General features: G+C 47.4%; 1 protein-coding gene across 4 annotated transcripts in view; it reads left to right on the forward strand.

The window, feature by feature from the left end:
* PLOD1 (procollagen-lysine,2-oxoglutarate 5-dioxygenase 1) overlaps window positions 1-16543 on the forward strand; it is a 230834-nt gene that overhangs the window by 138368 nt on the left and 75923 nt on the right. For 3 of the 4 annotated variants that reach the window (XM_029579326.1, XM_029579322.1, XM_029579324.1), the window contains 3 exons: window positions 2709-2872; window positions 7353-7465; window positions 16386-16449. In XM_029579326.1, the coding sequence (XP_029435186.1) occupies window positions 2709-2872; window positions 7353-7465; window positions 16386-16449 (341 nt within the window). The remainder of the gene's footprint in view (window positions 1-2708; window positions 2873-7352; window positions 7466-16385; window positions 16450-16543) is intronic. The other variant, XM_029579325.1, reaches the window with a different exon arrangement.

Consider the following 16543-nt stretch of genomic DNA (forward strand, 5'->3'; position numbering starts at 1 on the left):
AATAATCTTTTTCTTGCAAAATCTGTTATTATAAATGCATAATTCATTAGTGTGTGCATGGGGGGGGGGGGGGGGGCAGTGTTCAGGGTGTAAGGTTTGCCTAGGGCACCGGCCATGAGCTCCAGGGCAGGGGGTGAAGACATGGAGGGTGTGGCTGACTGGAAGGAGCTGGGCTTATTTGGCGGCCCTGCTGGTTCTTCCTCTCTCTTTTCCAAATCTCCGTTGTTATTATTGGGCAATGTTTGAGAAACTGACTACATCCCCACACTCTTTTGGGTGGCAAGAAATTGAAAAAACATTTTTGGAGGGAAAAGAAATTGCACTTTTGAGTCCTATGGGGCGGATTTTAAGAGCCCTGCTCGCCTAAATCTGCCCAAATCCGGGCGGATTTAGGCGAGCAGGGCCCTGCGCGCCGGTGAGCCTATTTTACATAGGCTCACCGGCGCGCGCAGACCCCGGGACTCGCGTAAGTCCCGGGGTTTTCTGCGGGGGGCGTGTCGGGGGCGGGCCCAAAGCGCGCAGCGTTTTGGGGGCGTGTCGGGAGCGTTCCGGGGGCGGGCCCAGGGGCGTGGCTGCGGCCCAGGGCGGTCCGGGGGCGTGGCCGCGCCCTCCAGACCCGCCCCCAGGTCGCGTCCCGGCGCGCAGGAGGCCCGCTGGCGCGCGGGGATTTACGTCTCCCTCCGGGAGGCGTAAATCCCCCGACAAAGGTAAGGGGGGGGGTGTAGACAGGGCCGGGCGGGTGGGTTAGGTAGGGGAAGGGAGGGGAAGGTGAGGGGAGGGCAAAAGAAAGTTCCCTCCGAGGCCGCTCCGATTTCGGAGCGGCCTCGGAGGGAACGGGGGTAGGCAGCGCGGCTCGGCGCGTGCCGGCTATACGGAATTGATAGCCTTGCGCGCGCCGATCCAGGATTTTAGTAGATACGCGCGGCTACGCGCGTATCTACTAAAATCCTGCGTACTTTTGCTGGTGCCTGATGCGCCAGCAAAAGTACGCCAAATCACGCGGTTTGAAAATCTACCCCTATGCGTGCATGTGTATGCTTCTGCGCGGCCACACAGCCTGAAATCTTCCATCCTGTGCTCGTGCATGTGTGCACTTATCTATTTGTTTATTTAAACATTTTATATGCCGTTCTTCCATTGATAGATCAGAACGGTTTACAAAGTGACATCATAATTAAACGACAAGAGGTGGTATACAAAGCTAGGCATTTATCTATCACATCTGTCAAATCCAGTTTTCTAGTACATATTCTTGCTTTCGTGCTTCTGTATATTCTAAAGTCTCTAAGTTAAATTATGTGCGTTCCTGAACAACCATGTTTTTAACTGGTAAAATCCGCATTTACTCGAACAGAAGAGAATTGTTGCCAATTACCTCCTCAAATGAGAAAATGACCAGTTTAAGCACCCACTAATTTGCCCATTCCTCAAGACCCCCAGGTTACCCAGACCCCTCAAGAATTTCCTTTGTGGCTATAAATCCTTTTATTCAGACTTACACAGTTTGTGAGGAAATGATCTGCTCGCACGTCGCTTTTGCTTGGCTACATACAGTCGTATCGCTCAGCCCCGTCCCGGAACACCCATCACCCTCCCATTATACCTCTTCTTTTCTTGCTGCAAAATATTTGCGCAGGTTTATAAGATTGGCTGACCGTGAATAAGTGATGCATGCGTGTGCTTCTCCCACTTTGGACTTATGTATTGCTTTTAAAATTTACCTTACAGTGCACAGTTTTGGTGCAGGTTTAATTAAATGTGCACCTTTATTAAGAACATAAGAAATTGCCATGCTGGGTCAGACCAAGGGTCCATCAAGCCCAGCATCCTGTTTCCAACAGTGGCCAAACCAGGCCACAAGAACCTGGCAATTATACAAACACCAAGAAGATCCCATTCTATTAATGCAATTAATAGCAGTGGCTATTCCCTAAGTAAACTTGATTAATAGCAGTTAATGGCCTTCTCCTCCAAGAACTTATCCAAACCTTTTTTGAACCCAGCTACACTAACTGCACTAACCACATCCTCTGGCAACAAATTCCAGAGCTTTATTGTGCATTGAGTGAAAAAGAATTTTCTCCGATTAGTTTTAAATGTGCCCCATGCTAACTTCATGGAGTGCCCCTAGTCCTTCCTTTATTCGAAAGTGTAAATAACTGAGTCACATCTACTCGTTCAAGACCTCTCATGATTTTAAACACCTCTATCATATCCCCCCTCAGCCTTCTCTTCTCCAAGCTGAAAAGTCCTAACCTCTTCAGCCTTTCCTCATAGGGAAGCTGTTCTATCCCATTTATCATTTTGGTTGCCCTTCTCTGTACCTTCTCCATCGCAATTATATCTTTTTTGAGATGCGATGACCAGAATTGTACACAGTATTCAAGGTGCGCGCTCACCATGGAGCGATATAGAGGCATTATGACATTTTCCATTCTATTAACCATTCCAGTCCTAATAATTCCCAACATTGATTGCTTTTTTGACTGCTGCAGCACACTGAGCCGACGATTTTAAAGTATTATGCACTATGATGCCTAGATCTTTTTCCTGGGTGGTAGCTCCTAATATGGAACCTAACATCATGTTTAGATTTTAGCTCACATTTTTATGCGCTAAAATGACTTGTAAAGTGGAAAAGGTTTTGGTAACAAAAAATGTGCACTAAATGAAAGGAAAAAATTTTTTTTTGTCAAACTTTCTTGTAGTTATGATGTGATCTTTGCATCGGGCCCTGCAGAAATTCTAAAGAAATTCAAACAAGCTAAGAGCCAGGTGGTCTTCTCAGCAGAAACTCTGATCTATCCTGACCGAAGATTGGACTCAAAGTACCCACCAGTGCAAGAAGGGAAGCGATATCTGGGCTCTGGAGGTAAGAAAAACCAGCAGCAGCATGCAAAAATGGAAAGTGATTAAAAAGAGCTTTCACATGTTACCTATAGATATCACATCCTGTGAACTCCAAGAAGTGGTTGTCTTTGGCATAACGTAAGTATTTAAAGCAATACAGGTTTGGGACTGGGTTCCAGGTAGGAGTTGGATCTACTTTGGCAAGATGTGCATAAAATCACTGCTGGGCAGACTAAATTGCTCATTTTGGTCTTACCTGCTGTCCCTTATTTTAATAAAATGAGAAAAATAGATAAAAACCTGAAAGGATCAACTACAAAGGTTGAGTGTACAACAAGCATGGACACAGTTTAAAAAATACCAACTTAGAAGTGCAGATGTATTCCATGCATTAATAAAGGTAGAAGGAAGGCAAAATGATTACCGGCATGGTTAAAAGGGGGAGGTGAAAGAGTGTTAGCCTAAAGATCTTCATTCAAAAATTGGAAGAAGGATCCTTCAGAAGAAAATAAGAAAAAGCATAAGATTTGGCAAGTTACATGTAAGACACTGATAAGGCAGGCTAAGAGAGAATTTGAAAAGAAGTTGGCCGTAGAGGCAAAAAATAATAATAAAAACTTTTAAAAATATATCCGAAGAAGGAAACCTGTGAGGGAGACGGTTGCACCCTTAGATGATCGAAAGGTTAAAGGGACACTTAAGGAAGATAAGGCCATCATGGAAAGATTAAACAATTTCTTTGCTTTGGTGTTTACTGAGGAGGAGGATGTAGAAATATCCATTCCAGAAACTGTTTTTAAGGCTGAGGATTCAGATGAACTGACCCGAATCACAAAAAACCTGGAAGATGTAGTAAGCAAGATTAACAAACTGAAGAGTAGCAAATCACCTGGACCAGATGTTCTGAAAGAACTAAAAAATTAAATTTCAGACCTATTACAAGTAATTTGTAATCTATCATTAAAATCATCCATTGTACCTGAAGACTAGAAGGTGGCCAATGTAATTCTGATATATAAAAAGGGCTCCAGTGGTGATCCAGGAAACTATAGACTGATGAGCCTGACTTCAGTGCTAGGAAAAATAAAGGAAACTGTTATAAAGAATAAAATCACAGAACATATAGATAGATGACCTAATGGGATACAACCAGCATGGATTTACCAAAGGGAAATCTTGCTTCACAAATCTGCTATATTTTTTGAAGAGGTGACTAAACATGTGGATAAAGGTGAACCTGTAGATGTGATGTATTTGGACTTTAAGAAGATGTTCAACAAAGTCCCTCATGAGAGGCTTCTGAGAAAAACTAAAAAATCATGGGATAGGAGGCGATGCCCTTTTATAGATTGCAAACTGGTTAAAAGACAGGAAACAGAGAATAGGATTAAATGGTTTTGTTTTCATAGTGAAAAAGGGTAAATAGTGGAGTGCCTCAGGGATCTGTACTTGGACCGGTGCTTTTCAATATATTTATAAATGATCTGGAAAGGAATATGACGAGTGAGGTTATCAAATTTGCTGATACAAAATTATTCAGAGTAGTTAAATCACAAGCAGACTGTGATACATTACAGGAAGACCTTGTGAGACTGGAAGATTGGGCATCCAAATGGCAGATGAAATTTAATGTGGACAAGTGCAAGGTGTTGCATATAGGGAAAAATAACCCTTGCTGTAGTTACACGATGTTAGGTTCCATATTAGGAGCTACCACCCAGGAAAAAGATCTAGGCATCATAGTGGATAATACTTTAAAATCATCGGCTCAGTGTGCTGCAGCAGTCAAAAAAGCAAATAGAATGTTAGGAATTATTAGGAAGGGAATGGTTAATAAAACGGAAAGTGTCATAATGCCTGTGTATAGCTCCATGGAGAGAGCGCACCTTGAATACTGTGTACAATTCTGGTAGTCGCATCTCAAAAAAGATATAATTGCGATGGAAAAGGTACAGAGAAAGTTGACCAAAATGATAAAGGGAATGGAATGGCTCTCCTATGAGGAAAGGCTGAAGAGGTTAGGGCTGTTCGGCTTGGAGAAGAGACGGCTGAGGGGGGATATGATAGAGGTTTGAAAAATCATGAAAGGATGTGAACAGGTAAATGTTAATAGATTATTTAATCTTTCCGATAATAAACTAGGGGCAGTCCATGAAGTTAGCAAGTAGCACATTTAAAACAAATTAGAGAAAATTATTTTTCATGCAACTTACAATTAAGCTCTGGAATTCATTGCCAGAGGATGTGGATAAGGCAATTGGTGTAGCTGGGTTTAAAAAAAAAAGTTTTGGATAAGTTCCTGGAGGAGAAATCTATAAACTTCAATTAATCAATAAGCAATAGTCATTGCTTGTTACCAGCATTAGTAACATAGGATCTATTGACTGTTTGGGTACTTGCCAGGTACATGTGACTTAGATTTGTCACTTTTGGAAACAGGATGCTGGGCTTGATTAACTCTTGGTTTGACCTAGTATGACATATCTTTGTTTTATGAGTGAGAAGGTCGGGGGTGTATGTGTGTAAAATGTGAGTGAGGAGGTTGGAGGGGGTGTAGTGCTGTGAGTGAGGAGATGACAGTGGGTGAAGGGATGTGAGTTAAGTGGTGGGAGGGGGAGAAGGGATATGAGTGAGGAGGTTGAAGGGGGTGTAAGATTTATTTTATTTTTTTATTTAACATTTTGGGGTAGATTTGCAAAGGGATACATGCGTAACCCCCGAAAACCTACCCCTGCGCACGCCGAGCCTATTTTGCATAGCATAACAGCGCGTGCATGTTATAAAATCGGGTGTACATGTGTGCGTGCCGGGTAGTGTGCACAAATGTAGCCCACGCGCGCTTCCTTAAAAATCTACCCCTTTATGTATACCCTCATTCCAAAAGAAGATAACTGTTTACAAAAGCATCATAGGTAAACACAATATCAAAACATGTTTACTAGATTGTTAAACTAGTAATTCATGATGAATTAGTTCCTTTTAAATAACATTCACGAGGGAGTCAGAGTAGTCTTAATACTCTTTAAGGGGTAACGCTGAAAACCTGCCTATTTTGCATAGGCTCGGCGGCACACGCAAGCCCCGGGATGCGCGCATGTCCCGGGGCTTTGATCTTAGTGTTTGTTGTGGTGTGTGTGGCTGGAGAGTCCCACCAAATAAGCAGGCCTCCCTCCTGTACCTCATCCCCATCCCTCCCTCCTGTACCTCATCCCTCCCTCCTGTACCCCATCCCCATCCCTCCCTCCTGTACCTCATCCCCAGCCTCCCTCCTGTACCTCATCCCCATCCCTCCCTCCTGTACCCCATCCCCAGCCTCCCTCCTGTACCTCATCCCCATCCCTCCCTCCTGTACCCCATCCCCAGCCTCCCTCCTGTACTTCATCCCCATCCCTCCCTCCTGTACTTCATCCCCATCCCTCCCTCCTGTACCTCATCCCCATCCCTCCCTCCTGTACCCCATCCCCATCCCTCCCTCCTGTACCCCATCCCCAGCCTCCCTCCTGTACCTCATCCCCATCCCTCCCTCCTGTACCCCATCCCCAGCCTCCCTCCTGTACCTCATCCCCGGCCTCCCTCCTGTACCCCATCCCCATCCCTCCCTCCTGTACTTCATCCCCATCCCTCCCTCCTGTACCTCATCCCCATCCCTCCCTCCTGTACCCCATCCCCATCCCTCCCTCCTGTACCTCATCCCCCATCCCTCCCTCCTGTACCCCATCCCCATCCCTCCCTCCTGTACCCCATCCCCCATCCCTCCCTCCTGTACCTCATCCCACCCTCCTGTACCCCATCCCCATCCCTCCCTCCTGTACCTCATCCCCATCCTCCCTCCTGTACCCCATCCCCATGCCTCCCTCCTGTACCTCATCCCCATGCCTCCCTCCTGTACCCCATCCCCATCCCTCCCTCCTGTACCTCATCCCCATCCCTCCCTCCTGTACCTCATCCCCATCCCTCCCTCCTGTACCTCATCCCCATCCCTCCCTCCTGTACCTCATCCCCAGCCTCCCTCCTGTACCCCATCCCTCCCTCCCTCCTGTACCCCATCCCCCTCCCTCCTCCTGTACCTCATCCCTCCCTCCTGTACCTCATCCCCATCCCTCCCTCCTGTACCTCATCCCCAGCCTCCCTCCTGTACCCCATCCCCATCCTCCCTCCTGTACCTCATCCCCATCCCTGGTCCTGTCTGCTCTCATTCCCTTTTCCTTAACCTTGAATCTTCCTTTCTCCATCCACCGCTCCTCTCTCTCCTCCCAGCCCCAATGACTAAGATCTCTCTTCCTCTAATAAAAAGTAAATGAATTAGCCCGAGACAGAATTGTCAGAAAACAACTTCATTTTTATAAATAAAAAGTCCATTATTTAAACTGCAGGTATTTGCAAAATTATGCAAATTTGCCACTGAATGTAGAAAACCCTGGCAGAAGGAAGCAGGCAGTGAGTTGTAGCCCCGCGGGTGAGGTGGGCTCTGCTTCATCCTCTCCTGCTCTTTCTGCTTCCAGGCTTCATAGGATATCTTTCTGGTATCCGGAAACTGGTGGATGAGTGGGATGGATCGGATCATGAGAGTGACCAACTTTTTTATACAAAGATATTTTTGGACCCTGCAAAGAAGGTTGGTAGCTTGAGGGGAAGAGTCTGGTATTGAAGAGATAATGTGGGGATAAGCTTGTGAAGAGAGAATGATTGCATCCGTTCTGCACAGCTGGACCCAGCCTTTGCAAACTACATCCCTTGCCTACACACAGCTTATGAATAAATCTTTTCATTATCCTGGAAGCCAGACCTCCAGTAGTGTGGTGCATACCTGAATTATGGAGAAAAGGCTAAGTCAAAGATCAGTAATGTCTAATGGAGCTGAGTGAGGTAGGTGGAAGAGAGAAGAGATGGATAGTACATGCAACGAGCTGTACTGAGGAAGGAAGCATGGGATGGGGGAGAGAAGTCTGGGAGGGGGTTCTGTACTGGACAAATCTAGTGAGGTGGTGATACATGAGATGGAGGAAAGCAGTAAGGGAAGCTCCATAGAAAGGTGCAGTGCAGTGACAAGGGTAGTGAGAGGATGATGCACACAGCATGGGGAGGGAACAGCGTCACACATGGCATGGGGAGGGTAGTGAGAAGATGATGCAGGAGATGGTGGAAAGCATCAAACAAGGGTAGTGAGAAGTTATGCACACAGCATGGGGAGGGAACAGCGTCACACAGGGCATGGGGAGGGTAGTGAGAGGATGATGCACACAGCATGGGGAGGGAACAGCGTCACACATGGCATGGGGAGGGTAGTGAGAGGATGATGCACACAGCATGGGGAGGGAACAGCGTCACACAGGGCATGGGGAGGGTAGTGAGAGGATGATGCACACAGCATGGGGAGAGAACAGCGTCACACATGGCATGGGGAGGGTAGTGAGAAGATGATGCAGTAGATGGTGGAAAGCATCAAACAAGGGTAGTGAGAAGTTATGCACACAGCATGGGGAGGGAACAGCGTCACACAGGGCATGGGGAGGGTAGTGAGAGGATGATGCATACAGCATGGGGAGGGAACAGCGTCACACAGGGCATGGGGAGAGTAGTGAGAGGATGATGCACACAGCATGGGGAGGGAACAGCGTCACACAGGGCATGGGGAGAGTAGTGAGAGGATGATGCACACAGCATGGGGAGGGAACAGCGTCACACAGGGCATGGGGACGGTAGTGAGAGGATGATGCACACAGCATGGGGAGGGAACAGCGTCACACATGGCATGGGGAGGGTAGTGAGAAGATGATGCAGGAGATGGTGGAAAGCATCAAACAAGGGTAGTGAGAAGTTATGCACACAGCATGGGGAGGGAACAGCGTCACACATGGCATGGGGAGGGTAGTGAGAGGATGATGCACACAGCATGGGGAGGGAACAGCGTCACACAGGGCATGGGGAGGGTAGTGAGAGGATGATGCACACAGCATGGGGAGGGAACAGCGTCACACATGGCATGGGGAGGGTAGTGAGAGGATGATGCACACAGCATGGGGAGGGAACAGCATCGCACATGGCATGGGGAGGGTAGTGAGAGGATGATGCACACAGCATGGGGAGGGAACAGCGTCGCACATGGCATGGGGAGGGTAGTGAGAGGATGATGCACACAGCATGGGGAGGGAACAGCGTCGCACATGGCATGGGGAGGGTAGTGAGAAGATGATGCACACAGCATGGGGAGGGAACAGCGTCGCACATGGCATGGGGAGGGTAGTGAGAAGATGATGCACACAGCATGGGGAGGGAACAGCGTCACACATGGCATGGGGAGGGTAGTGAGAAGATGATGCACACAGCATGGGAAGGGAACAGCGTCACACATGGCATGGGGAGGGTAGTGAGAGGATGATGCACACAGCATGGGGAGGGAACAGCGTCACACATGGCATGGGGAGGGTAGTGAGAGGATGATGCACACAGCATGGGGAGGGAACAGCGTCACACATGGCATGGGGAGGGTAGTGAGAGGATGATGCACACAGCATGGGGAGGGAACAGCGTCACACATGGCATGGGGAGGGTAGTGAGAGGATGATGCACACAGCATGGGGAGGGAACAGCGGCGCATATGGCATGGGGAGGGTAGTGAGAGGATGATGCACACAGCATGGGGAGGGAACAGCGTCACACATGGCATGGGGAGGGTAGTGAGAGGATGATGCACACAGCATGGGGAGGGAACAGCGTCACACATGGCATGGGGAGGGTAGTGAGAGGATGATGCACACAGCATGGGGAGGGAACAGCGTCACACATGGCATGGGGAGGGTAGTGAGAGGATGATGCACACAGCATGGGGAGGGAACAGCGTCACACATGGCATGGGGAGGGTAGTGAGAGGATGATGCACACAGCATGGGGAGGGAACAGTGTCACACATGGCATGGGGAGGGTAGTGAGAAGATGATGCACACAGCATGGGGAGGGAACAGTGTCACACATGGCATGGGGAGGGTAGTGAGAAGTTATGCACACAGCATGGGGAGGGAACAGCGTCGCACATGGCATGGGGAGGGTAGTGAGAGGATGATGCACACAGCATGGGGAGGGAACAGCGTCACACATGGCATGGGGAGGGTAGTGAGAGGATGATGCACACAGCATGGGGAGGGAACAGCGTCACACAGGGCATGGGGAGGGTAGTGAGGGGAGGGAACAGCGTCACACAGGGCATGGGGAGGGTAGTGAGAGGATGATGCACACAGCATGGGGAGGGAACAGCGTCACACATGGCATGGGGAGGGTAGTGAGAGGATGATGCACACAGCATGGGGAGGGAACAGCGTCGCACATGGCATGGGGAGGGTAGTGAGAGGATGATGCACACAGCATGGGGAGGGAACAGTGTCACACATGGCATGGGGAGGGTAGTGAGAGGATGATGCACACAGCATGGGGAGGGAACAGTGTCGCACATGGCATGGGGAGGGTAGTGAGAGGATGATGCACACAGCATGGGGAGGGAACAGCGTTGCACATGGCATGGGGAGGGTAGTGAGAGGATGTTGCACACAGCATGGGGAGGGAACAGTGTCACACATGGCATGGGGAGGGTAGTGAGAGGATGATGCACACAGCATGGGGAGGGAACAGCGTCGCACATGGCATGGGGAGGGTAGTGAGAAGATGATGCAGGAGATAAGGATAGTGAGGTGCAAGTGCAGTGACAGGATAACTGTTTTGCTGTTCCCCTCCTTGTTCTGCTTTCTAAACACTTGAATTTTTGTTGTTCCAATAACCGACACACAATAGAAACTGTCAGTCTCACACTCTGTCTCAGGACCTTCTTCCCTGCTGAAAAAGCCTTGTTACCTCCAGTGATCCAAATTTTCAAAATTGAGATACCCGCTGAACCTATTTAACTCCATCCACAAGTCCAAAATTTCTAAATTGGGCAGGAGTGATCACCGGATGTTCTGCCACACCTATTGGTATATAAAAATGGCACCAGCTGGCCCTTAGCCGGCACCATTTTGTTGTACTGTGTAAGGCCACACAGGAAACCCTGCAAAAAAAGACACTTGGTATTAGATCTGTTGTAATGTTAGTTTGGTGTGGGTTTGTCCCTTGGAAAGTCATAAGTAAATTGAATTATAGTATAGTAAACTTCTCAACACTAGCTTGCTAGTGCTCAAACAGAAACAACCCTACCTATGAAAAAGTAACACTGCAAATGTAACACCAGACCCTAAAACAGCAATACACCTCCTATTAGGAAAAAAGAACAAGCCAGGCTGTTATAGATCATTACACAGAAACTATCTGCTAGCAGAACATCCAGCCTTGGTCACACATGAAAAACATAGACAGACCTTCACCAAATACAAAATAGACACCATAAAGTATAATTAGAAACATTGTAGACAGAAACCAAAGTGAAAAACTGCAACAAGCCAGACTCTGTATGCAGTGCAACAGTGAAAAAACAGAAGCATTGCCATTCCTCATAAATCAAACAATAAAATCAAGAAATACAAGTCAATGGTAATAGTAAAACCATACTAATAATAACATTATTTCCAAAGAACTAATCAATAGAATAATATCCAATAATTAAGAACTCATAAGAAGTTTAAAATATTTTTCAATCACCAATAAAATATTTTAAAATAGCAGATAGCAGAACCTGAGCAGGTGCCACACACACACACACACACACACACACACACACACACACACACACACACACACACACACACACACACACACACAAATATATATTCATACACACACACACACACACACTGGCTCTCATTCATACGCATACATACACACAAAATTACCTTAGGAAGGATTCCATTCACACACACACACACACACACACACACACACACACACACACACACACAAAACTAAGGCAGGTTCCCATTCTTTTTCTCTTTGTCACTCACCCACACATACAAAAACCAAGGCAAGCTCCTATTCAAACACAAACATGCATAAAACCTGAGCAGGTGCCTATTCACACACACACACACACACACTCCCGGCAAGCTCCTATTCCCACACATGCACACAATGGGGCCGATGCAGTAAATATGCGCAGAACAGTCAGTGCCTGCTTTCTTAACGCGCCCCCAGGCGCCATGCAATATTTAAATTAGGGGGTCGTGTTAGTAAGGAGGCGCTAGGATCGTTTGCGTGCCCCTAGTGCCTCCTTGCTAACCGGAACCCGATCGGCGTTGGCTGCCGCTGGTTAGGAAAACAGACGCTGAGTTTATCAGTGAGGGTTATCCTAAACGCTGCACAGCCAAGGGGTTCAGGAAATGCATGCGTGTCCGCGGAGCGTCCGTTTCCTGCACTTGACTGCCGGGGGTTTGTTATTTTTTTTAACTTTATTTTGTTTAGTTTTTCTCCTAATTATTATCGCAACAATATTAAGTAGGAGGAAAAATGCAACGATATTAAGTAGGAAGCAGGTTAGAAAAGCAGTTCTTTCTGCTTTTCTGTACTAGTTTAAGAGCGCTCAGCATTTATGCCTGCTCCAGGCAAATTTCTGATCGCTAAATGTGCATCCTGGACACACACATATATTTTTTTGCATCCCGAGTGAATGACTAATAGCCTCAATCACATTAATTAGCACCTATACAACCCTCGGCTGAGCGCACTGTATTGCATTGGCCCCAATATCTATGTGCATTCTCAGTCTTTCACAGAACATAAACATGTGCACATGTATACACAAACATACAGGCTCTCATTCACACACAAACACAAAACCCAGTCAGGCTCTCTTTCATACTCACACATAAAAACTGGCAGGCGCCTATTCACATATACACACTCACACAACCCAGGCAGGCTTTTTCACACTCATATACACACACGATCTCATTCACTCACACAGATCCCAGATAGGCACTCATTCATACACACACATGCAGACAACCCAGGCAGGCTCTATTTCATACACACATGCACACAAAATCCTCTGCAGGCTTTCATTCATACATGTACACATAACACAGGCAGGCTCTCATTCACATACACACACACACACACACACACACACACACACACACACAATATACTAGGGCAGGTTCTCATTCATAAACACACACACATACATAACCCAATCAGGCTCCGATTTTCATACACCCACACACACACACACACACACACACACACACACACACACACGTGCTCCCCAGGCAGGCTTTCATACACACATACACAATCTAGGCAGGCTCCAATTTATACATACACTGCCCAAGCAGGTTCACATTTTCACTCGCCCACAAACTCACAACCCAGTCAAAAATTTTTCTCACACAAACATACACACACACCCCAAGCAGGCTCTCTTTCTTTCTCTCTCTCTCTCACACAGTCTATAATTTACCCACATGTGTGGTTACATACACCCACGGGCTCTCCTTCACCCATACACACAACCTAAACAAGCTCTTCGCCCCCACACACATACATAACCCAGGCAGGCTTTCATTAATACACACACACACAACCCAGGTACGCTCTCTCTCTTTCACTCACACATGGACACACACATACACTATAGTTTACTAGCATGCAGACCCACACATATACAGATTCTCCTTCACAGACACACACAGGTTCTTCTTCAAACACACACATACAACCCAAACAAGCTGTTTCACTCACACACGCACACAGGATCTCATTCACACATGCACAGAACCAAGACATGCTCTCTTTCATACAAACACACACATGCAGACAACCCAGGCAGGCTCTCATTTATACCCACAGACAAAACACATGCAGGCTTTCATTCATATATGCACAAACATGCAAAACACAAGTCTCATTCACACACACATACATAAAATAATCAGGCATCCATTTTCACACACACACAACACCTAGGCAGGCTCCCATTTCCAGCTATGCACTCACAACCTAAGCAGGCTCCCATTTTCTTTCTCTCTCTCTCTCTCTCTCTCACACACACCACACACACACACACACACACACACACACATATCCATGCACACAAATATACAGATTTTCCTTCACAGACACACAAAGGTTCTCCTTCACATAGTGTTACCCTCCATGGACCTCTCTCGACAGCAGGCCGACCCCGATGAAACACCTCATCCACGCCGGTCCCTCAAAGACACCGCCGAACGCCGCTATGCCGCGGTTGAGACGAGCTGCCGCGGGATTTCTTAGGCATGAGCAGTAACTTTCTTCTTAAAGGGCCCGCGGCAGGAATTCCTGATGGCACAGGAGATGGACGTCATCAAGCTGCCCTTATTTAGGGGCAGCTCAATCTGCTATCTGTGCCTCATCTACAGGTCCCCTGTCTGTCACGTTTTTCTGCTGGTTGCCTATTCTGCCCTGATTCGGGCCGTGCTCTGGACTCTTCTCTGCTTGCCGCTGCCCAGATTCGGACTGTGCCGGTCAGCCCTTGTACCAAGCCCCTAGTCTTCAAAAGGATAGTCCACCTGCTGAAGGCAAGAACCTTTAGGGCATCTCCGAAGGACCTTACATCTTGTCATAGCCCAAGGGTCCACCTAAATACACACAGACAGGTTTTTTTTTCACACACACACATACAACCGAAGCAGGCTTTCACTCACAAACACACACACGTGCACACACACACACACACACATAACCCAGGCATGCTCTCATTCATACCAATATGCACACGAAACACACGCACACCCTTGCGCACACACACACAACATAGTTAGGGTCTCATTTACACACACATCCATAACCAATTAAGCTCCCATTTTGATACACAGAAACACAATCTAGGCAGGCTCTCATTTTCTCTCTCTCTCTCACACACACACACACACACACACACACACACACACACACACACACACACACCACAAAACCCCCTGGCAGGTTCTCAAAGGTGCATACATACCACCACCCACAAGGAGGCTCCCACTCTCACTCACACACACACACACACACACACACACACAACCCAGGCAGGCTCTCGTACACATAAACACACATCCACACTATAATTTACCCATGTGTGTGCGCACACACACATATAGACTCTCCTTCATATACAGTTTCTCTTTCATACGTACATAGTTTCTCCTTGACGCACACAATTAGAGCAGACTCTTTCAAACCCACACAAGTTCTCCTTCACTCAGACCACAACCCATGCAGGCTTTCATTCACACACACACACACACACACACACACACACACACACACACACAACCCAGGCAGGATCCCATGCACACAGAACCCAGACAGGCACTTGTTCATATACACACACATGCAGACAACCCAGGCTAGATTCACATATGCACACAAAAACACACATAGGTTTTCATTCACACACAAAACCCAATCAGGCTCCCATTTTCACACAAACCCAACCTAGGCAGGCTCCCATTTTCAAATATGAACTCACAACATAAGCAAGCTCCCATTTTCACACACACACACACACACACGGCAGGTTCCTAATCACGCAAACAGGCGCACACACACACACACGGCAGGTTCCTAATCACGCAAACAGGCGCACACACACACACACACACGGCAGGTTCCTAATCACACAAACAGGCACGCACACACACACACACACACGGCAGGTTCCTAATCACACAAACAGGCACACACACACACACGGCAGATTCCTAATCACGCAAACAGGTACACACACACACACGGCAGGTTCCTAATCACAGAAACACACACACGCACACACGGCAGGTTCCTAATCACAGAAACACACACACGCACACACGGCAGGTTCCTAATCACACAAACAGGCACACACACAGCAGGTTCCTAATCACAGAAACATGCGCGCGCGCACACAACCCAGGTAGGTTTTCATTCACACACACCATCCAGGCAGGCTCCCATTCTCTCGCACACACACGTCGACAACCCTGGCAGTATCTCATTCCTCTTTCACACACTGTCCAAGGAGCTCCATCTTTTTACCAACAGCCCCACCATGGTGTATCTGCTACTGCTGCTCTTTCCTATTTGGGAAAATGCAGGAGCCTTTCTACCGCTCCTTCGTGTGTGCTGAGCTTGCAGGAAATCAGCAGAGGTAGTGCCAGTCTCGTGAGGTCTGAATACCAGAGAGCCAGCACACGAGAAGGAACAAATGAACTCCCGTTCTACAGCCTGATGGGTAATGAGCCTCTTTTTCCCCACTGCCAGTAGCATGGGGTTCATTGCTTCTCTTCTACTTCTTTTTTTAACACTTGTGGGCCTGTCTTCATTCTTCAGCCACCCATTGGATGGAGTTCACCAGTGACTGCATGGATCCCTTCTCACCGCCCCATGCAGTTGCAACGTGTGCTGAGCCTGGGAGACACATTGGATGAGGAAGGGGGTGATGCAGAGATGGGGAGGTGCCATGAAGGGGGGCTGTCTGGAATAAGAGTAGTAAGGGCATTATGTACAGGATGGGATAGAGCAGTTAGGAGATGATGTGAAAGTCTGACACTGATTTGCAAATTAATAATTTTAATTAGGTGTAAATCAATATTTTTGTTTCTTTTCTTTTTTAGGAAAAATTCAATATTAGTATAGATCACAGATGTCGAATCTTCCAGAATCTGTATGGAGCGCTAGGTATGAAAGACTCTGTAATTCAGATCACTGGAGAGAAGGAGGTGGGGAAAAGGAAGTCATGGACTTGATAGCAGGGTTTTTTGTCTTTAAGATT

The sequence above is a fragment of the Rhinatrema bivittatum genome, chromosome 15 (genome assembly GCF_901001135.1).
Source record: "Rhinatrema bivittatum chromosome 15, aRhiBiv1.1, whole genome shotgun sequence".
Taxonomy (NCBI): domain Eukaryota; kingdom Metazoa; phylum Chordata; class Amphibia; order Gymnophiona; family Rhinatrematidae; genus Rhinatrema; species Rhinatrema bivittatum.